We start from the raw sequence: 22,667 nt of genomic DNA, 5'->3' as shown, positions 1-22,667 counted from the left end.
GCGCTGCCGGCTGCAGCGGAGCGGGGCTCATCCCCGCCGGTGTGTGCCGGGGAGCAGCGGGGCCAGAGCCCGGCGCCGGGAGCGGGCGGTCCGAGGAGCGCTGTCCGCGGTGCTGCAGGAGCGCTCCCGCACAACATCTGGCCGGCGGGGACGGGAGGCCCCATCTGGGACGGGGGGAACGACGCCGTGGGGACTGGCCGCGGATCTCGACGTCGCGGTGCCCCCCCGCCCCTCCCCCGCCCCGGTGGGTCCGCGAGTGGGCGAAGGGGGCGCACATCTGGGGGCGGCACATTTGGGGGCGACACATCTGGGAGAGGGGGAGGGCGGGGGCGGGGGGAGGGAGACGGGGACGAGCCGGCAGCGCCGGGCCCTCCCCTCTCCCCGCCCCTCCGCCGCGCGCGGCGCCGCCGGGACCGGGAGCCGGGAGCCGGGAGCAGGGAGCAGGGAGCCGGGAGCCGGCCGGGCCATGCCAGCCGGAGCCCCCGGCGGCGCGGCAGCGTGCTCGGCGCGGCACCATGGCCGCTGAGAACCGCTCGGCGGCGGGCGGCGGCGCGCCCTGGGCTGGGCTGCCCGGTGAGTCGCTGCTCGGGGGCTCCGTGTGCGCGGGGCGGGCGCAGGGCATCCCCCGGATAGTCCCTGCCGGGGGTGTCAGCATGGCTTTAGGGTGCATGGGGAGGGAGGTGCGCATCCCGGGGGGATACGGCACCTGGTCATCCTAGGAATGGGGACAGGTGTCTCTCTGCCAACTTTCCCACCCCTCCGCGTCCCTCCGGGAACCCCGGGCTGCCCCGTGGGTCGGGACCCCCACATTGGTTCGCTGCCCCGGGATGTGTAGAGCCGTGCGGTCCTGACAGGGCACCGGGGCGATGTCTGGCACCCCCTTCCCTGCTCCCATCCAAACCAACACCGCTCCCGGGATGCGTCGTCGTTGGAACCTCAGGTCTCTCTTGTCACCGAGAAAACGGCCCTGTCGGCACCCTGAGTCGAGTATATGAGCAGCCTGCAGCGCCCGGGGCAGTCACCCCCCCAGCAGGAAACCCAGGAGGGGGGTTATTTGCCCCCCTGGTACCTTCTCTGGGAAGGAGATATTCTGGGTGAGAAACTACCTGAACGCTTTCTTTGCTTCCTTTACTATTCCAACAAGAGCAGTAGGGACACAATCCCGTATGTTTTGGATACTTTGTCCCCATGCTGGACAAACCTCTCTGACCGTGGTGGCCACCTCCCAGGACATGACTAGGCAGAAGTTTTCCCTCTCTCCACAGAGCCCTTTGCCAGGTTGGGCATTGCAAATGGGGCAGATCTTGCCCCTTCTCTCACCCAGTGTGGATCCTATCTTCCCTTTAGCCCTTTCTGGCCCTGCTGCACCCTCCCTGCTGGTAATGACAGAGTGGTACTCTGTTCTCCATTGGTCCATCATGGACATAGGTCAGGCAGCCACACCCTTCTTTCTTCCCAAAATAATGACATTGACTTCAAATCAATAAACAGTTCTTGCCATAGATACTTCTGTGGCAAGGAGGAGCAGAGTTCCCTTGTGCCCTGTGGCAGCTGGGACCAGCTGGGCATTTGGAGGCTCCATGTTTTGTCACAAGTGCCTCGAGTGACCTCCAAGAGCGGCCTGGCTTCTCCTGCCACAACTTGCAGAATGAGCGGAGGGGTTGGAAGGGTTAGTACCAATGCAGTTGGGTGGCTTGTTGATGCTGACAGTACCTATCAAAATACTCAAATACCAAGATCTTAGAGCCAGGCTTTTGGTAAAACATCACCAGTGACAATGCTCACGTTGAAATCACAGGTGACAGCAAGATGCTTTTTGCTGTCACTACTGCTGGGCATCACCTCCTGTTTCCTAACACCCTGACTTCTGTGATCTGAGCACCTGCTGCTGCTCCAGCCTGGACTAGGCCCCCATGAGGCATCCCACCAAAGAACAGGGCATCCAGTGGAGATCCTAAGAATCAGCGACCTATTCCTGGTTCGCCCTTCAGCTGGATTTGTAGCCAGTGGTCAGAGCCCTGGATGGGGAAGGTGGGGATGGGAGCAGGTGTGTGCAGTAACCCCCAATTCCTGTGGGACCCAAGCCAATGTGCCCTTGCTCAGAGCCAGCAGTAAGTTTCCAGATCTGCTGGACAGAGTAGCGGCAGCCCCAGGAGTAACCTGGTGAGTGGGCACAGAGGAAAGCTGGCTGGAGAAGGAGGGGGAGGGCTACTAGTAAAAGTGGTTTGTTTATTCACACGAGGGGCATACCTGTCTCAGTGGGTCAGTCTGTTTTCTTTCATAGAAGAGAAATGAACTGAAATGATTAATTAATCCTGTGATCCAATTACTCTGAGTTTGCAGAAGGAGCATGGTTTTTCTCTTTTAACTGTCCCCACGAGCATCTTATTGATGTCAGGTTTTGTCATGGCTGGGGTTTTGTTTCTTTGCTTTTTTAAATGAAAATGACAAACATCTCCCTAGGGAAAAAAAAAAAAAGGAAAAAAAAGAAAGAAAAAAGACAAAAACAGGGAAGAAAAATAGTGAGACCAGGAGGAGTGGCTGATGCAGAACAGTCCCTAGCACACCTTTGTGTGGAACCCTTGTCTGCCTGCCCTGCTGAGACCTGGCCAGCAGCATCCACAGAGTTGAAGAGGTTTGGTGAGTGCACGGCTGAGGTGGCAGACACAGCTCTGCAAAGGCAGCGGGGAGAGCAATAGTGAGAGGAGAGGGAAATGGAGGCTGTATTCAAGGGGTTGCTGCTTTCTGCACAAACACAGCTCCTCTTTCCGCATCATGGATACACAACAAGAGTTTCATGTATGCAAGCTGACCCCTTCTCCTTGGCACGCTAAATCAGGGCTTTGACAGGCATCTTCTGAAGAGGCGGGCATTGTCCTTGAGCCAATTGCCACTCAGTCTGACACAGGTCTACGCCCTTGTTGCTCTCCAGTAAGCCAAGGGAGGAGGTTTGCTCTACATTTCAGCATCCATTCTGGGCTGCTCTAAAAGTGCATATTTAAAGGATGTGTTTCGGGGAGACACAACAGTGTAGGGTCTGGCGCAGCAAAGAAGTGGAAGTATTGGACCTGATCATTCCCATCTACTTTCTCTCCACTCTTCAATCCTATCCCAGCATCCCCTGCTGCCTGCTCCTTAGCCTGCCCAAGCACCAGCACCCACCACAAATGTGCCAGGTGTCAGTGGTGAGGTGGGGCTCCACACTCAGGCAATGTTGAAGCCTCTTCAAGATGGTGACTGGAGCCATGCCAAATCCATCCTTCATCTGAAGGATTCAGGTGACCAGTAAGAAAACAGACACCAGTCTCTAGGAAGACTCGTGTTTTACCGCCCTGGGCCCCAGCAGGCCAGGCAGTGAGGGTCTTAATGGATAGCTATTATCTAGCTCATAGCCAAGTGGAAGAGTGTGCCAGCCTTAACTGTCCCTGGGGGCACTACCCACCACAACACCCCTTTAGCCCTCTAGGCACAGCAAAGTCTTGCTGAATCCAGACCTTTGAATGTAGAGGTGAACCCTTGGCCTATATTTGGACAAATTCAGTTGCTGAAGCTTCAAGGAGGAGTTAGGCACTTCCTTGGAGAAATGAATCTGTGGCGAGTGTTCCCTGGGCAGGCTGCCCCACTTTAGAATCTTGCTGGTGCAGGAGCACAGGGCAAGGTGTCCCATCTACAGATCTCCCCCTTGATGCTTAGAAGCAGGGTTTTAGGAGCAGACATCCGACCAGTCTCTGTCCCCCTTGCTAGAGACATCTGGAAGCCCTCTCTCTGTCTGTGTGTGTTGGCAGCCATCCCACCTTGCCTGCGGATCAATGCACTGGTCCTCTTGGGACTTGACTCTGTGCTAGGACAATCATTTGACCTGCGTTCAGACCCCGAGTCCCCTGGCACAGTGAGCATGAGCAAATGAGGCTCTGCTGGAGATGCTCCCCAGCCTGACCCCTTGCGTGCTGGGCACAGCTGCTCACACCTTTGCTCCGGGGCTGCTCCCGGGACCCTCCAGAGATGCCTTTAGCCCTGAGGCTGCACTGCACAGAGAAGGAACTCCAACAAAGGCTCACTTTGTACCTTGCATGATGTAAGTTTGCAGAGAAAATTGACATCACCAGCCTGTCCAAGCCTGCAAATGCAATGGCTGTAGGCACAGAGCCTTGTCCCCCTGGCAATCCCCAAAATTATTGCTGGAGATCCTGCAAATCAGAGCTGTGGGAGCGACACTGGCCCTTCTACCTTACTGTGATCCTGTTCCCATCACTCCTTTATGTCCTGTGCAGTGTTAGCTCCAGTCCCACTTGGTGCATGAGGCAGCAGCAAAGATCCCCGAGTGTCTGTTCCCTTCCCACCCCCCTGCACCAGTGTTAGGCAGGCTGAGATGTGCAGCTGCAGAGGAACCTCTCCCACCCCAGGCGCTGTTTCCATGACTCAGAGAGAACTGGAGAGGGACAAGGGGAACCACAGCTCTGTTTACTTTTATTCAAGAGCCTCAAAGAGGAGTTTCATCCCAGGTCAGCTGATGAAAGAAGGGCAGCAGCTGGGAAATTTGTCCTTTAAAGGCAGGACTCAGTGTAAACCATGGAGCTCCTCATGCACAGCAGGCTTGGCCAGAGCTATCACCAGGTTACTGAGCTGTCAAGGCTGGCTGTGCACCTCTAGCCAAGAAAGCCAGGCAGAGAAGCAGCCCCTCTGGTACCACATCTGCTATTAAATCTAATGTATTTTATACCACCTTGCGCCTTGGCGGAGGAGGTAGCTGGAGACTGGCACAGGTACCTCAGCTGGAAGTGTCTAGAGGCAAAATGTCATCAGCAGATTTAAGGTTCATGGCAAAGCTGGTTTGTGTTGGCCATTTAATGGGTTAATGTCTTTAGGCTCCTTAAGCAGAATTAAATTGACTTGTCTATGGGAAACTCAGAGCTTCAGTTGTGCAACGCTGAGGTCTGAAAACATCACTCTGCAAACACGATGTCCCGGGCCCTCACATCCGCTCCAGGTCACAGGGCAGCTCTCTGGAGGCATGCATGGCGCCGGGCTTCGCTGCCCCCTCGCTGGCAGACCCTCCCGATGTTGATGTTTGCTCCCAAGTCCCAGGCAGTGCGTCAGGCTCGCTCTGCTGAGGAGGGATAAAGATCCTTGAAGGATCTTCGCATGACTGAGATGGAAAGGAGCGTCTCTAGTGCCTCTAGGGTAGTTTAGATCCTTGTTCTGCCGGCAGTTACATCATGTGCAGTCCCAATTAAAGCCAAAAAAGTGCATGCATGTGTGCAGAGAGGAGGGGAGAGCAATGAAACTCTTCTGGCACCGGCCTTTGTCTGACAACAGGCATGAGTTGCCTGGCCTTGGGCCTATCTTTCTGCAGCACTTAGAAGCAGCGTTTAGCACGGTGGTCTCTACACTGCTAGCAGAGCACAGATTATCCACCAAGTGATGCTCAACTTATGAAGCCCTCTGCTACCATGTGCAGTCAGAGGCAATGAGATGGCTAAAACCCCAGCCCAGTGCTGAGAAGTGCTGCCTGCAGCGTTAGTGTGGGGCCATGACAGGGCGGAGACCACCATCCTACCATGAGAGAGGTGACTCCTAGGCACAGCCAGACTGTCTGAGCCAGAGCTGCAGCCCACAAAGGTTTCCAGCCCAGCACAGCTCTGCTGAGCCAGGAGGTGGTAGGAGCCTCAGGGGAAGGCATCAGTGAGAGGTTTGCAGGCAATATCTCTGTGTAAGGTCTCTCCTTCTCATGTTTTCTTAGGGCTTTTCTGCAGGGGAGATAGGTAATCCTTCCCTGGCAGTCTGAAACTATTCCCACTTCCTTTGTCTCCATCTCTCCCCTCCTCTGTTGTCACTATGGATGGGGATTTCTACCTGCCCTCCTCCCCTGGCCCCCACACTTCCCGTTCTGCCTCTCCATGCTCCAGTCTTTCCCGACCACCTTCTGCTGTAGCTCCTCTCCCTCAGTCTGTACCTTCACTCAGGCATCACCTCCAACTCCAAACCATCTAGCAGGTCTTGTGGCCAAGTGAGGTCTCATATATTCATTCCTTTTTCATTAGCACCTCAAAGATTCCCACATGCTATCTGTCCTCAGGACTAGAGCTCTCCTCTCTCACATACACATCCATCCAGTAGGGTCCTTGCCCTTGCCCAATTTTCTGTGCTTGGCTTAGGGCATCAGATCTCTTTTCTCTCACCCATTGCTCAGCTGGTTCATTCATCCTCTCAAAGCCCCACAGAGCCTCACCCTGCTCCATGGAGTAGGGAGCTCTCATTTCCATTGTCAGGTGTTTAAAATTCCAGATGAGGTGCCCTATGGTACCTCAGCTCTGGGAAGAGTTACAAAGAAACATGTTCTCCCTGCCCTACTGACACGGATGCTCTGCCAGAGCAACACTGCATCCCTGACTGTTTGAGCTGCATCCCCACCCTATGGCTTATGGGGACCCTGTGAGGACAAAGAGGGCGAGTGCAGGGTGCTCCAGGCCTCTGCATGGGGGCCAGCCCCTGCCTTATTCAGCACCAGCACTGGCTCCTGGGATGGGGCCGAAGGGGCTGATTCCCCATGTGGGTGGTGGGGACTTGGTGTGGGCAATCACGGCTGCGTGGGGCAGTGGCACGGTGAGGGGGCTTCCCCAAAGAGGGGCTGAGTCCTTCCCCCTTGGTTTCCCCAGGCAAGGCCTGTCCCTGGGGCAGTGGGAGCCGCTTTTCTAAGCAAACAGACTTGGGATCTTGCAACTCCTGGACCTCTAATCCCCAGTCTCTCCTCCACCACCGTCTCTCCTACAGGCCACTAACCTCTCCCAGCCACTAACCTCTCCCTGGGGAGAGCCCAGCTAATCCAAGTAGTCAGTTGTTGCTGTAATCCTCCCTCTCTCCCTCCTTCCCCTCTGCTGACTGATCCCAAAGCCCTTCCCGGCAGCGGGACCTGTAGCTGCAACAGGGTTATTTCTGTTGCACTGCCTTGAAACAGCTGGGTTCTGTTAAAGATTCAGCCCAGGCATATAAAAGAACGTGAGCATCTCTCTGAGGCAGAGAGCATTAATGCAGTGGATGGGAGGGGGGAAGTGTGGCTCCAGCCCAGGCTCTGCTGGAAGCCCAGCACCTTCCTGGCTCAGCAGCGTGGGCTGAGGTCTGTCACCGGCTGGGAGCTGCAGCCCTGGGGCAGTCAAGAGGGCACTCGGGGAGAGGGCACTGTGTCTCCCTCTGCCCCACTGTGGGATGCTGCCATGGTGAGCCTTCTCCCTCCATGATGTTACCCATCGGAGCCAGCACAGGCGTGGGACCTGCTGGGAGAGCTGCTGGTGCCAGGGAGCTGCAGGCTGGGCACTGCCGGGTAAGGCTGGACTTTGGCTTGCATGGCATTTGCCGTGCACACTTACTGATAGCATTCCACTGATAGGTTATTTATTTGGCCTAATAATTGGGTGGCAGACGGTTAATTAATTGTCAGAGTGACCAGTGTGCTGGTGTGCTATTTATAGGAGTGACTTTCAATCACTTTTTTAAAAACACTTTTTCACTGGCTCGCTTCTTGTCTGGTAATGCTAGTGTGGCCTCTTACAAGCTGTGTATGACACAGGGCATATTAAGGATACAGACAAGACCGGGAGGCCAGTTTGGGCAGGGGTTGCAGCTCTGTCAGCTGTAGGATGCTGGTGATCCTGATGGGCTGGGCACTACCTACATGAGCAGCTCATAAGCCTCTGACCTGCAAGTGCTTCTCACAGCCAAGTGCATGCCACCTTGGATGCAGTGCCTGTTTTACTCTGAAACGCAGCAATAGCCACATAGTTACAAGCAGCAGTGAAGGCAGGGGAGCTCCTGACTTGCTTGGGGCAGGTGGTGAGATACAAAACTTCAACACTCCCTTCTGGCCCCAGACACAGTGAATTTTCAAAATCTGATGGACAAACACGTGTCAAGAACGGGGGGTTCTCTGGCCCCCTCACCTCCCTCCAAAAGCTGGCCACTCCTGTGGCACTCTGCTCACTGCTTTTCCAGTGGCTCCAGGAAAAGCTATCAGAGACTCTCAACATGTAGGGATGGAGGAATTTGCTTTGCCTCATGAGAACCAGTTGAATAGCGGAGGAAGAAAGAGGAATAAATTATTCAGTGGAAAAATAAAATTCCTAGAACCACCCCATATGCTACTGACAAGAAACTCTTCCTGTGCCATGATGGCTCAGATCTCCCTTGGAGCAGGATAAGGACTTCAGGGGTCCATCAAACCTTGATGTGCCAGAGGAGTGAAAGCACAGCCACCAGCTGGAGCCAGGAGGGCAGGGGGAGCCCTGCCATTTTAGCACAACATTTGGACCCTCATCTCTCATCTCCTTTCTGTTTTTCCAGTTGTTTATTGTTTTCCTCATTCCCGATGCAGAGGCACGGAAGTAGCCTGACAACAACCCTCCCCCCGCCAGGCACAGGACCTCCACTTGGTCCTCTCCTGTGTATTGTATTTCTACAATACACAGTTAACAGGAACTCTGTTTTCACACTCTGAGGGGTGTGAATCTGTCAACCAGAACAATCCTTCACTAGCTCTAAACTGGTGCCATGATTCAGGAGCTAATTAACAGCTATTAGATAATGCAATTAGCACCACAAACTGTCACCCTTCCCTGAGTATCTCTTCCCTTTATGGGCATGAGCCATAAATGTTCAGCATCTTCTATTCCCTCCTTTTTCTCTCTCCTCTCCTCCGTGTGGTGATGGCTGAACTAACTGCCCAGACCCACATCACATCAGCAGCTTGACATGACAGGACTAATCCCGTAAAGATTTTCACCCTCTCGGCACTTTTAGGAAGGCAAAGACAAGCAGGGGGCTGCCTTGGGGCTGGCCAGGCTCTTTCCAACTGTGACACCAAAGGTGATGTGCACTGGCCCAGCCTTCTGCATCCAGCCAGAGCAGGGGGTGATGTGTGCCTTCTCCTGGGATGTGCCTGCAGTGGAGGGGGTCAACTTCCCTTCCTCCTGGAGACAGGCAGCACCAAGAGCCCCACAGGATCCAGCCAACCAGGATCTGGCAGCCACAGTCACCCCATCCTGTCCCTGGGCTTGAGGTCTCTTCAGTTTTGCTGTTGCTCCAAACCAATGCAGATCAAAGGCCCTTCTCCTCTGGGAACAGCTCACACTCATAAGCGGCTCTTAAAGTAAGGGTTCCTCTAATTCCTCTCCTTCCTCTAAACATCTTCCTCCCCAGGCTGGTGTATGAGTGTGGGGCTTGTTTTATGGTGGGGATGCTTGCAGAGCACACTGGGTGTGTGCACAGCCCTGATCATTCCCAGAGATCTTGCTTCAAGCTGCATGTGGATCAGATGTGACTCTACCCCCCCCACACACACACACACACTCACTTCCCACAGCGCTGAGGCTGAGACTGGGATGGAGGCAGTGTCAAAACAGGAAGGGGCATGGCTGGTGGTGACATGAGGGACACAGGCTGTGGAGGGGCAGAGGGAGGCTGTGCAGCACAGGGAGGAGAAGCAGAGAACACTGGGACGGTAGGGCTGCTTGGTCCAGGAGCTCATCCCATAATTTGAGGTGCCACCATCACATGGGTGTGTGTAAATACCAGCCTGTTCAATTGTCTTTGCTGCGCTGGTGGGGACGGTGACCAGCTCCTTCCACACAGGGAGCAGTGGAGACAGGAGGGAGTTAAACCCTCCATCCCACACAAGTTGAGTGCTCAGCAGGTTCTCAGTCACTAACTGCACCTAATGGAGCACCAGCTTCTAGCTAATTCAGACTTTTTGGGTACTGGGGGATTATCAGCAGTCCATGACAGGGCTTTTGCCTTTTCTACCTGGCAACAGGCTGTAAGGCAGTTTTCAGGAGCTGAGAGTCTGGGAAGGCTTGCTGGAGTTGCATATAAGGTGTACAGCAAGGAAATAGCTGGAGTTTTCTGCTGTGCCATTGGATGTCACCCTGTGACTGAGGAGGGGTGGGCAGCACTGGCTTTGCTCTCTTGTTCTGGAACTGTCTCCTCACCCAGCAGTGGTGGCACCCACGATTTCAGGCAGCAATGAGGACCCTGCTGTGCCAAACACTGCCCAAAATAGTTGGACCCCATCCAAATTACAACCTTCTCTGCTTGGATCTGTGACTACCTGTGCCTTATGTCTTCATCCATAACATGCAAGATGATGTGTGGGAAGGGAAAGGTGTTTCACTATCTTGATGACGCAATTGCTGAGCACTGCAGCAGCCACAGAAACCCTTAGCCCAAAAGATGCTCTTGGTGAAGAGTTGGAGACTCCTAATGGCTTTGGTGGAGAGGAGAAAACCAAGCATAAATCATTACCAAAAGTTTGAGAAATTTTGCTGTAGCTGGCTGGTGCAAGCAAGTGTGGCAGAGCACCCCCTGAGCACTGCAGACATAGGATAACATGCGCAGGCTGAAAAGCCAATTGGTGTCACAGATAGGGGCCTCAGCCCCAGGAGCCCTCCTGAAGTGATCTCTGAGCTTTGCAAAGGCTAAGTCTCCTCCCTGTCTGCGGTGTCATCATGAAGGTGGGAGGCAAAAGAGGATGGAGACAAGGAGGGTGATGGGGGGGCTATGAGGGGAGGGAGAGAAGAAATGTGCTCCTGGAGGCGCAGGCAGCGAGAGCTGGGCACTGAGGTACATATGGGAGACATTTAGTGGGGAGACCCCATGCCTGGAGAGGTTCCTTGGTGTCTGGGGGCTTCACAGAATTGGGAACAATGATGTGGCTGGCATGAGGGTGGAGATGGAGTCACACTGGTGAGTTTGTCACAGCACCACAGCTCTCTTGTGTGCTCCCTCCATCCTCAGATACATCATGCAGATGCAGACAGATCTGTGATTGCCTTGAGGGCTGTGTCCCTACCCAGGCCCTACCCACCCAACATGGATACAAAGTCCCACCCAACTTTGACTTTGCCATGTCAAAGGCAAATGGTAGGATCTATCCCCAGTGCCTATGTAAGCGTGATGCATGGCTTGGTCAACTGCTCTGAGCCCTAACAAACTTGTAACATCCTTGGCCTACCCCTAGCTCTGGACTGAGCTGCCTGCCCTGCTCAGGAAGGCAAAGGCAGTGCAGAGCTGTCCCAGTGAGTTCAGAGAGGGAGTAGCAGACAGAAGAGTGACATAGCTGGATGAAGAGAGCAGAAAACGGGGGAAAAAAAGGATGCCCAGTGAGCTGGGGCATGGCAAAGAATAGCCAGGGCATCTGAGGCGAGGTGAGTGGTGTACACATCTTCAACTTGTATGTGTTGCTGTATGTCTGTGCTGAATGCATCCTCACACCTTTAAGCATTTTCACTCCCCCTCCTTCCCTCACACAGGTGATTGCTTTATTTTTGCTATTCGGTGAAGGTTCATTTTCAAAATGCCCATGTAAGCCCTCCACCCTGAGGCTGCAGTTGCCTCTGCCTCATCACACCATTTTGCAGCATGACCTCTGGGTGGCATCCAAACGCACGTGTGTGGGTCTGCATCAGCCTTTCCTGCTTGTCTCGTGACCTGTATAAACAGTTTTGTAGAGTGGATTGAGATGGACTTTTCTTACTTTGGGCAACTGAGAACACAAGCACCTGTCAAGGCCGATAATTAATTAGATGCACTTAGAAGAGGAGGCTGGTTCATGAACAAAAGTGAGAAAAGTGAAACCCTCATTTTAGCAGAGACAATGGAAAGGTTTCTTTTCAAGATTTTCAGATTCTTCTTGGAAGAGCTGGGGTAGATGTCTGTATGATTGCTAGGTTGTCTGATCGGTTTGATTAGCTGTTACAAGAATGACAGTTAAATCTCCCCATCTCACCAAAGTGAAGAAATTAAAACTCATTTCAATTGTATTGAAATCAACCCCCAAACTGCCATGATTATATATTTCTAAGCCATTTTATATACTTATCACCTCTTCTGACATCCCTGGCTGGGTGCCCAGGAAGGATGGCAGCAGAAACCTCTCTCCCTCTCCCTTGATGCATCCCTTGCACTTGGAGCTGGGTGTAAAGCTGGGCAATGCCACTAGGCTTCCTCCCCCTGTTGGTATCTAGAATTTAGCATATACCAAAGGGTACTGCTTTCTTTTCAAAGCATTTCGTTTTCATGGACCACGTGTAACAGGCTCAGAAGGTAATGGTAGAGAGGTATTTCTTTGTCCCTCACCCACTTCTTTCCCCTGCACCTGGAAGAAAAGCTCCACCACTATTGTGGCTGTAGCCTTGCTAATGCAGAAGCTGCCCAATGGCTACATTGGTGCCTGGCTTTAGCATCTCAGCAGCCATGTTTCCATTTAATTATACCTGCATCTCTTTAGAAAGTGGTTATATTAAAACCTTGGCTGTTTGCTGATGGCAGAAATCTTCTACCCTCACCACAAATAAAAGACAAGGGCATGTATTTTAAAATACTTTAAATAGATGAACTGATCCCAAAGCCTGCCAGACCCCGTTTGGAGGAGGCGCATGTTAATGGTGTGTTTATACACTTAGCAAAATCAACTTCAGGAGTCCCAGGCATTGGGAGCCAGCACCCACACCAGCTTGTAGAGACATGCTGTGTCAAGGGCACAGTGTGGACACCCACTTGCTCACTGGTTTCCACTGGGTTCCTGGCAGCAGCACCCATGGGGCTGGATGGGCTGCCTGGCAGGACCACTGCCCTGGGCGCCAGGCAAAGCTGCTGGAGAGGCTGCCCTTGATGGGCTGGTGGGGTTGGGATGACCCCAGGACCCAGGGTAAAGCTGCTGAAGGCCCAGCATGTTTCGGGGGTCCGTGTGGTGCAGGAGAGGCAGATCCAGTGGGAAGCTCTTCTGTCTAGTCCATCTCCCTCAGCACCTTTGCTTTTCCTTCACCTTCCCGGAAATTCCCCTTCGTCCCAACACAGCAATTTTGGTCTACTGATTTTTTTTTAAGGTCCATTCTACTCTTACCTTGGGGAGTTAACCACAGGCATCTTGTTTCGGATGAAGGCAGTCTTTCTGTCCATAACTCTCATCACCTTTCATAAATAATTTCATGCTGAGGTGTCTGACTTCACCCTGTACATCTCCATGGCTGGGGTGGCAGCAGCTGCAGCGTGATGTGGGACTGGGGTAAGGGGCCATCACTTACCAGTGTCACTGACTGATGGCACTCATGCAGCTCCCTCCCTCTCCTGTGCCTGCTAGGGCTGAGCTGTGAACCAGGCCAAGCCAAATTCCCCATTTTCAGCCTTGGCTTTTCAGCCATCTGCATCCAAGCAGTCAACCTATTGGACAGGTTGGTGCCCCCAGTAAGATGTTGTGGGAGTCACACAAACTCCTTGGGTCTAAAGCTGTAGTGTAACTTGCTGTTTTCCTTGTCACAGATTTCATCTTCCAGAAGGAACTGTTTGCTGCCAGAGACACAGGTGAGCTGAGTGGGCCATGGCACAGGCTTTGTGGATTAACCCCCCTCTTGGGGAGCTCAGCAGGACATGTCTGAGGCATACCATAAACCTGCTCTCACCTCTGAGGCAGGGCACTGGCTCCATGCCATGCTGTTCTAGCAGCGAGTGCTGTGTGTGCATCACTGCTGGGCTCTGCAGCCCCGTTCCCCCAGAAGACCTTTGGTCTCTGCATGCCTCTCCGGGGCACATGAGGTCTGTGCTCCTGCCAGGATGCAGTTTCTAGCCCTGCAAAAAAAGACCATCTCACCCTGGCCAAAGGGCTGTCCCTAGACCTGACCCTGCTTCTCTCTCTGCAGCCTCTGTGCCTCCTCTACTGCTAAAAAAGGGACACAAAAACTGCCTCCAGAGAACTTCTGGGGGAAGGCTGTAGTGGCAGAGAAAGACCAGGAATGCCGTGAGATTTTTGAGCACTAGCCAAGAGCAGTGATGGCCTGGGAAACTGAGAAGGCAGCAAATGCTGCCAGCACAGGCCAGCAAGTCTGATATTCTCCCTTTCTTTCCCCGTTCCCCTTGCAGACTCCATGCACAACCTTTCTGCTCAGCCCTGGCAGGCAAAGATGGCCAACCTGACCTATGACAACTTCACCCTGGGCAACCGCTCCGAGGTGGCCATCCAGCCTCCCACCAACTACAAGACAGTGGAACTGGTTTTCATTGCCACAGTCACTGGCTCGCTCAGCCTTGTCACCGTGGTGGGGAACATCCTGGTGATGCTCTCCATCAAGGTGAACCGACAGCTCCAGACCGTCAACAACTACTTCCTCTTCAGCCTGGCCTGCGCAGACCTTATCATCGGGGTCTTCTCCATGAACCTCTACACTGTCTACATCATCAAAGGCTACTGGCCGCTGGGGGCCGTGGTGTGTGACCTGTGGCTGGCTCTGGACTATGTGGTGAGCAATGCCTCTGTCATGAACCTGCTCATCATCAGCTTTGACCGGTACTTCTGTGTCACCAAGCCCCTGACATACCCCGCCAGGAGGACCACCAAGATGGCAGGGCTGATGATTGCAGCCGCATGGATATTGTCCTTCGTTCTCTGGGCCCCTGCCATCTTGTTCTGGCAGTTCATTGTGGGCAAGAGGACAGTCCCTGAGAGGGAATGCTACATCCAGTTCCTCTCCAACCCAGCAGTGACCTTTGGCACGGCCATTGCTGCTTTCTACCTTCCCGTAGTCATCATGACAGTGCTGTACATCCACATCTCCCTGGCCAGCAGAAGCAGGGTGAGGAGACATAAGCCTGAAAGCAGAAAAGAGAGGAAAGCCAAGTCCCTCAGGTTCCTCAAGGGCCCCCTGGTCAAACAGAACAATAATAACTCTCCCAAGAGGGCTGTGGAGGTGAAGGAGGAGGTGAGGAATGGGAAAGTGGATGACCAGCCATCAGCACAGACAGAGGCCACTGGCCATCAGGAAGAGAAGGAGACATCTAATGAGTCCAGCACTGTCAGTATGACCCAGACCACAAAAGACAAGCCTACAGCAGAAATCTTGCCAGTGGGACAAGGACAGAGCCCATCCCACCCACGGGTGAACCCAACTTCCAAGTGGTCCAAGATTAAGATTGTCACCAAGCAGACTGGGAGTGAATGTGTTACCGCCATTGAGATCGTCCCAGCTAAGGCTGGAGGCTCTAACCACAACTCCCTGGCCAACAGCCGCCCAGCCAATGTTGCCAGGAAGTTTGCTAGCATTGCCAGAAGCCAAGTACGGAAAAAGCGCCAGATGGCAGCCCGAGAGAAGAAAGTCACCCGCACCATATTTGCTATCCTGCTAGCCTTCATACTCACATGGACTCCATACAACGTGATGGTCCTCATTAACACCTTCTGTGAGACCTGTGTACCTGAAACAGTGTGGTACATTGGCTACTGGCTCTGCTATGTCAACAGCACCATCAACCCAGCCTGCTATGCCCTCTGCAACGCCACTTTCAAGAAAACCTTCAAGCACCTTCTCATGTGCCAGTACAGGAACATTGGCACAGCCAGATAAACTGGCACTCAGGGACCACTTCAGTAACATTATGGAAGCCCTTCCCTTTGCCTCCTTTGCCAGCAGGGGTTCCTCTGCTCCCCACTCACAACAGTGCAGACTGTGCAGTGATTGCAGATGATGCCCTTCATCTAATGCTGACAAAGATCCAAGGCACCTCTGAGCTGCAAGTCCTTCCAGGGCCTGGGGACTAGCCTGGGGAGCCAGCAGGAAAGCCAGAGGCAAGAGGAGGAGATGTGGTCACCAGGAGCCCTCCCCAGCTCCATGCTCTTGAGATTGGTCAAATGGCATCAGTGTTTCTCCTAAGACTGGATGCAACTTCTCCCCTGGCTGACTGTCTCCAGGGCATCAGAGCTTGTCTGCATGCAGATGGGCTAATGCTGGATGCTTTCAATGGGCTTTTAAAATGTTTATTACCCAAGAAACGAAAAGAAACCAGGGCCAAACATTTGCTAGACATCTTGTACCAGGCTAGCTCAGACATGCTAATGGGGAGCCCTACTGGCCCAGCCAGGCCCCCTCCCAAGGCAGGCAAGATGGCACCCTAACATGTGGCAAGCTCCTTCCTTTCTCCTCAGAGTGCCATCGGGCATCCTCATGCAGGGACCCAGGGCAGAATTTTTCCCTGGACTTTGGCTCCACTGTCCTCTTCATGCCCTTTCTGTCCTCAGACAGCAAATGCCTGGACAAACAAGCCAAGTATCTCACTCCTGGATGAGGAGTGTGAAGTCCAGTCACCTCCTGTGGTGATGGAAACCAAAACTGCAAAGAAAGCAGTGGTGTGGTGCAGGAGTTAGCTCCACAGCCTGGGGAACGTGGCCCCTGAGAAGTGGGCAGCAGTGACTGTGAAATTAACTGTCCTTGGGTGGGACAGGTGGGACCTGGGGGCCTTGGAGGCAAGTGGGAAGAGAGTTTACAATGTGGCCGAGTTGCCCTGTGTTTCATCCGGACCATGAGCAGGTCCCCAGTCTCCCCATGGTGGGTGTGGGAGGCCTGGTGCATGGCTCTGGAGGCGGGAGAGGCCCTCTCCTGCCCCGGATGCAGCAGGATGCTCCAGGGAGGCTGAAGGAGCCAGTTGCTGAGCTTTGTAAATGGATGTAATGCTGTCGTGGGTGTTGTGGCAGAGCCCTCAGCATGCGGGCTTCAGCCAGCGTCCCAGCCTCCGCCCAGCCCCGCTGTGTGTGCAAACCCAGGCCATCCCAGGACTGCTGCTCAGCTTCTTCCAAAGCCAGGTTTCTGGAAGCATTGGTGGACACAGCCAGGTGTAGACAAGGAATGGGACAGGGCCACTCTAGCACTGGCAAATTTTGTGTCCATATTTCTTTCCCATCCTCACACCAGGATGATGCTGTGTAACCTGGAGAAAGGCTGCCCCAACCCAGATGGAAACCCCTCCACCACTGCCTTTAGGATAATTCACAAAATGCCTGGTGGGCTTCTGGGTATATTCAAATGGTTACAACTGTGGCCCAACCCATCCCATCCCAAGACAAATAAAGACCTTGAATCAGAAAACAGCAGCTACAGTGTGAGGAGTAAATGAGTCATCACCTGGGTGCTCCTTCCCAACTTCCCAGTGTCAACTACCGGTGACATTTCCTGCAGTGTGGGTGGCAGCTCCATCCCTTCTGTCGAGGTTAAGGTGGGGCAGCCTGAAGCGCTGCTGAGAAGAGGCTGTGAGGTCTGACCCACGTGTTTTCTCCAGGACCATGCTCGTGTGGCACCCAGGCAATCACCGCCAGTTGCACAGTAACTTCACTGGTGGTCCCGGTGTGGCCAGCAAAGCTGGGGTTTGCTGGGGTTTCCAGCACAGCAGCACTTCATGGGGTCAACAGGTTGGTTCTGATACTTTTTAAAAAAAGATTTTTATTGGAAAAGAAAACAAACCCCATTTCCAGAAGGAGTGAGAGCTCCCACCCAGCACCAGTGTTGGTGTGGCAAAGGCAGAGGGGCTGCAGCCCTAGTGTGAACACACATGGTTAGAAGGGATAGAGGAGAGGAGACACAGTGGTTCCTGGGGCTGATGGTTGTGTTTACCTCAGCTGCAGGTAATTTGTGCCCTAGCCAAAGGGATGTTAGAATAAGCCTCCTGAGCTGAGAGCAGTCCTCAAGTAAGGGGCAGGAGTAATGGAGTTACTCTGGCATTCAACACCCATCCCTTCCCTCTGTCACTGGTAGCTGGTGGAGGAACAATAAGGCTCCTGGACTTGCCAAAGGATGTGCTAAAGGCAACTCATTTGTGCTGGAGGGTGGAAAAATGTGTGTTCCCATCCCAGCTCTCTGGACACATCCCAGTGAACCCCAACATGAGCTGAGAGAAGATGAGTGAGAGGCATTGGCAGTGGCAGTGGGGTAGCAAGGACAGAAGCAGCCTCTCCTGCAGGGTGGGTGGATGGGTTTGCTCTCTACAACACTAATGATTAAAACAAGGCATCTCAGCGAAACAGGAGGTCATGGAAAGGAGGAAGGAGAGGAGAAGGAAGACTGTAGCATGGGCCAGCTGCAGCTGGGCATCCAGTCCTGTAGGCACGATGTTTAGGGGCCGATGAAGATGATGGCTTCCTGTTCTAGTCCTTCCCCTTGCCTTTCTTTGCTGCATTCGAGAAGCACAGGAGACAAGAGTTAGTGTATCTGCTGGAAGTCACTGGTCCCCCAGACAGAGCTGTGGTAGAAATGTAGCCAGCACAGTCAGCATGGCACAGCACAGCGGCCGACACATCCTGGCAGGAGGCCACCCACCACATAAAACCATGTTTTTCATTAGTCCCAGGGAGGAGAGCAGGGGATCCCCATCCCACCAAAACTGGCAGTGACTTGCGGGGGGACCGGGGTTTTTCCTAGCAGCACTTGCATCCCACCCAGCCAGCAGCTGCACTTTGGGGTTGTCACGTGTGCAGCTGCAAAGAAAAGAACAACTTATGTAATCCCCCGCACCACCAGCAAAGCTCAACTCCAATGGGCCAAGATATCTCCGAAAAACCCTTGCCTAGGGTCCCAGCAGGACTCTTCTAGGGACAGGAGTAGTGAGAACTGACCTTTGGACTTTGACTTGATCTTGGAAGAGCAGGGCTTGGTCACAGAGACGATCTCCTCACACTGGGCATTGTACAGGGCTTTCTTCAGGATGCCTGAGCGAGTCTTCAAGCCTGTCTGAGCACTACACCCTCCCCAGCTCTCAAACTTGTACTTGCAGTCAGCTGGATGAGAGGGGACAGGCATCAGAGCTATTTAGGACCTGGTGTGGGCATCAGCCCCCATCACCCACCCCAGCATGGTCCCCAGCCACCCTACCTTCATGTACCCACCTCCAAATTTCTTCTTCCAGTTGCAGGGGATCTTGCACTTGAGCTTCTTGCTCTCATCTTTGCAAGTTCCCTCACGGTAGCCCAGGCCACAGTCCTTACTGTTGGGAACACAAGGTCCCCAGCGCCAATCCTCACACTTGGAGCCATCCTTCTTTGCTTTCTCTGTGAGGAAAAGAGGAGTGGGTGCTCTCTGCAAGGACAGAAGAGCACACCCCAGGCTGCCCCCACCCGACTGGCTCCCTGCCCCGGGCTGCCCCCTCACCTTTCTTGGTTTTGCCAGCCTCAGTGGTGGCAGCCAGCAGGATCAGTACCAGGAGGAGGAGGAGGCCTCGAACTTGCATCCTGCCTGGGAAGGAGGGAGAGGGTGAGATGGGTGGGAGGTTGGGGTGCAATGTGGTGTCGAGCAGAGGGCATAGTGGGCTGTGGGCAGCCTGTGCGGGGGTAAGACAGCAGCTGCCTCCATTGCACACCCCCCCCCACGTGTGTGTGTACACCCCTGTGCCCTGCTCATTGCCACCCATTAGAATATGTGCATTAATTGTAACAGGAAGGTTGATTGTGTAGCTCAGTAAGTGGCTCCCACCAGAGCTAGAGGGCTGAAAGATTGTTCCCATCCTTGCAGTCCCCTCATTGCCCTGTGTGTGGTTGAAATGCTCTCCATGGGGACCCCCACACTCCGCACAGCAGCTGGGGAAGGTCCTAAAGTTGGGTGCCTGTGGATTCTTTATTGAGCACCCAGCAGGCTGTCCAGGGCCAGGGGGCACAGCTCCCATAATACCTTTCTCCAGTTCCAGAGGAGGCCAGGGGGAAAAGAAAAAAGCCTGGGAAAAACAAACTTGCTGCCAGGCAGGGTCTGAGAGTTAAACCAATGGATTAAACACCAAAAAAAGCAGTGTGGGAGCTTGTTGGAGGGATGGAGTGGGAGTGCTGAGCCCACTGCTGGTGCCACCTATGCATGCAGGGGGGTGCACAGGTGTGCATGCACTTGGGAGCATGTTGGGGACAAGGGTGCACACACTTAAGGGTTTGACTCCTGGGACCCTGCCCTCAACCCCCTGCCCTGGTGGCCTTGGAACAGGTGACAGCTCCCCTCCAGCTGTCACCATGAGACTCTGTGGGATGCTGCTGGCAACACTGGCATCCCAGCTTGTGCATATGTGCAGAGCTGGCATCCCCTTCCCTGCTCCACCAAAGTCCTCTAGGATGCCACCCATATCTGTGCGGCAGCAGCCAGCCAGAAAATAAATTGCACCTGCCCTGGCTCTACAATGGGCTTGATGTGCTTGGCAGGACTGGCCTCTAGAGGACAGGGTGAACTGCAGGCCCAAGAGGACATCAATGCAGGGAAGAACCTGGGGTCAGTGTTTGCTCCCTACCCCCAGGCTCCCCGGGCAGTGTGCCAGAGAGAGCAGCATCCCACATTATTCAGGCTCCAGTGCACTCACCTTTCATGCATCCGCTGCCAAGCTGCCGGCTTCGCTCTGCATTGAACTGTCACAGGGAATTACACAGACTGGCTGGCTAAGGGCACAGTCACAAGGGTGAGATCTGCCTTCCCCCTCACCCAGCCGGGCTGAGAGCCATCCTGCCGAGCACAGCTTGGCTCAGCTCTGTTCCCACCCACCTGCCTTCAAAGAGGACAAGAGCTCAGCCCAGATGGGCTGGTTATAGATGACAAGGCTGGAGCTGAGCTGAGTTACAGACACAGCTGTCCTGCTTTCTGCAGCAGCTCTTATAGGGCAGCACCTCTTATAGGGCAGCACCTCTTATAGGGCAGCACCTCTGACATCTGCACATATTCACAGCATCTCTCTGGTTTCAGGTTCTCTGCAAACTTCTTCCATACTTGGCTGCAGAGCATTTCCCTGTGCTCCTTGCACCTACTTCCTAGCCCAGTGCCTTCTGCTCTGGCCCTTCAGACAAGATCTTCAAGCCCCCAGGGCAGACAGCCCTAGTTGCCATGCTCACCCCTGCCTCCTTTCCAGGTATGGACACCGTGTGCTCCCTCTGGGTGCTGTGGGGCCCTGCCCATGTGTGCAGAGGGATGTGAGAAAGGGCACTGTGAGGGCAGACCAGCTACAGCTACTGGATCTGCTCCCAGGCTCTGCCTGGCACATCACATCTTCCAGGTAAAAGTCTTCAGTCATAGCTCATCCTAATGCATTCACAAGGGAAAGCGAGTGCAGTTTTCCAACTGGTTTTCCAAATAGCCTGATCCCTTCTGAACACTACGCAGGGCCAGATAGTGCCACTGGCTTTTCCTAATGCAGGCCACACACCCTCCCCAGCTCCTCTCCCCTTGCTACTGCCCCGATGCACTCCAGGTAGCACGGCAGCTGCTGGGCTTGCAAGACCCTTTGCAGTCCCTTTTCCAGCAGTGGGACCTCTTGGTTGGGCTCAAATTGCAGATGGCTCTGGCAGAGGTGGGCACGGGACTGTGGTCCTGCCTCTGCGGGCTGAGCTGCTCTGGGCAGGGAGCCCAGCACTTGGGAAGCCCAGCGCTCGGGGAGCCTGTGGCCTGGAGTGCCAAGCACACAGAAAGCATGAAGCTCTCTGCTGCCAGGAAAGGGGAGACTGAGCTTCTCCTCGTGAGCCAAGGCCTTAGCATGATCAGGAAGTTCTGCTGGAGGTGCTGAGGGGAGCAGACCCGGGGGGCTCTGGGGCTTTCCAGCAGGCGGCCTCATCTTCAGCTCGCGAGAGGAGAAGGTGCTCCAGGGAGAAAATGTTCTGCCCGTGCACTAGGGGCAGAGAGGGGAGCACCTCCGCTCTTTGCTCCCACACCAGAGTAGATGCTGTGCGTGGCCCCAGCACAGCGCTTTCCCCTCGGCCCCCGGAGAGGCTGGCAGTGGCCGAGCCCCGCTCCGGGGCACCTCCCCAGGCTCCAGTCGGTGCATCTCCCACCAGCTGAGTTCTCCCCGAGAGACAGTGGGGTGCTTCCCAAGAGGACTGGGGCTAAGACACCAGGCCACTGCTTCAACCCGTCTGCTCTCCAGGTGCCCTGAGTCCCTCCTAAACTCCATCCTCCTGCATCTCCGGGCTCTTTCCCAGTTCTCGCAGGCGATCCCGCACCCCAGGGTACGCCGCCCCCGGCACCCCTGCCCCAATCGCCCTTTTCTGCAGCTTCTCACCAGGCAGGACTGTGTTCTCCACCAAGGCAAAGCCCCTTCCCCCTGCGGGGAACCCTCAGCCTGGATTACTGCCGCCTCGCTGGGGAGGTGAGGGGGAAGTCGCCTCTCGCCTCCCCGAAGGCGCCCATCTCCGCGGCGACGGGCGGGCAGTGCCGCCGTCCACGGGGGCTTGGGGTGGGGGCCAGACCCCGAGTGCTGGGGTTGGGGGGCCACACTCACCTGCGGTGCGGAGCGGAGCAGCGCGGTGCGGAGCTGCTGCCTTTGTGTGGCGGCCGCGTGCGGATCCCTGCGCAGCGCACAGCGGCCCCTGACGTCGGGCTCGGCTGGCAGCAAAAAGGTGGGTTTTTAGCCCAAAACTTTTCGCAAGCTCCTCCTCTGCCCCCCTAGCCCCCCCGGCAGGCAGAAAGGCAGGGCGGCGGAGGGGGCAGGCTGGCCCCTCGGCCGGCGGGGAGGGGGGAACGCGGGCAGGCGGTGGCTCGCTGGTCTGGGGGGTGTGCTGGGCCCGGGGGCGTCAGGTCCCGCGGGGCACGGCCCCTGCCCCCTGCCCGGTCTCACCTTAACGCAGTGCTCTCCCACTCGCAGCCACTGCGTGGTACCAGGGAAGCTGAGAGGATTCAGCTTACCACGCACCCCAATATCACTGAGTGGCCGAAGGGGTGCACAGCTGAACAGCCGGTTAGGGTCTCTCCTGGGGGCTGCCGCTCTGAGACACGCTGGAAGGTGGTCCTGGGACCTCGGTGGAGTGAAGGGAACCACACCGTGTTTCTGCCAGCTCCGTAGATGCCTCTTTCCCCATCAAGGCCACTGGCATCGATGGACCGACCTTTCATGGTCTCTCCCTGCTTGCTCTGCCC

At 54.9% G+C, this 22,667-nt stretch overlaps 2 protein-coding genes across 5 annotated transcripts; one reads left to right on the top strand and one right to left on the bottom strand.

The window, feature by feature from the left end:
• The first annotated feature begins 450 nt into the window (after window positions 1-450).
• Window positions 451-16,303, top strand: CHRM4 (cholinergic receptor muscarinic 4). Of its 3 annotated transcripts, none has more exons than XM_051791666.1 (3): window positions 451-573; window positions 13,306-13,347; window positions 13,903-16,303. In XM_051791666.1, the coding sequence occupies exons 1-3, from the start codon at window positions 516-518 to the stop codon at window positions 15,378-15,380; spliced, it is 1,578 nt and encodes a 525-aa protein (XP_051647626.1). In that variant the 5' UTR covers window positions 451-515; the 3' UTR covers window positions 15,381-16,303. The 3 variants fall into 3 exon arrangements, with proteins under 3 accessions (XP_051647626.1, XP_051647625.1, XP_051647627.1); XM_051791665.1 differs by lacking the exon at window positions 451-573 and adding an exon at window positions 968-1,094; XM_051791667.1 differs by lacking the exon at window positions 451-573 and adding an exon at window positions 7,227-7,318.
• A 923-nt stretch (window positions 16,304-17,226) lies between these two features.
• On the bottom strand, window positions 17,227-21,797 carry MDK (midkine). 2 transcript variants are annotated; one of them, XM_051791697.1, is made up of 5 exons: window positions 20,131-21,797; window positions 18,948-19,031; window positions 18,686-18,847; window positions 18,416-18,604; window positions 17,227-17,973 (listed from the first exon to the last, which is right to left on the bottom strand). In XM_051791697.1, the coding sequence occupies exons 1-5, from the start codon at window positions 20,135-20,137 to the stop codon at window positions 17,948-17,950; spliced, it is 468 nt and encodes a 155-aa protein (XP_051647657.1). In that variant the 5' UTR covers window positions 20,138-21,797; the 3' UTR covers window positions 17,227-17,947. The 2 variants fall into 2 exon arrangements, with proteins under 2 accessions (XP_051647657.1, XP_051647656.1); XM_051791696.1 differs by having other exon boundaries at window positions 18,416-18,577; window positions 18,948-21,789.
• Window positions 21,798-22,667: the final 870 nt, after the last annotated feature.

This window comes from Manacus candei, unplaced genomic scaffold (genome assembly GCF_025592945.1).
Source record: "Manacus candei isolate 608988 ecotype Guabito, Panama unplaced genomic scaffold, ASM2559294v1 h1tg000033l, whole genome shotgun sequence".
Classification (NCBI taxonomy): Eukaryota; Metazoa; Chordata; class Aves; order Passeriformes; family Pipridae; genus Manacus; species Manacus candei.
Note: the sequence above shows the minus strand (reverse complement) of the source record. Positions and strands in the feature narration are given on the sequence as shown.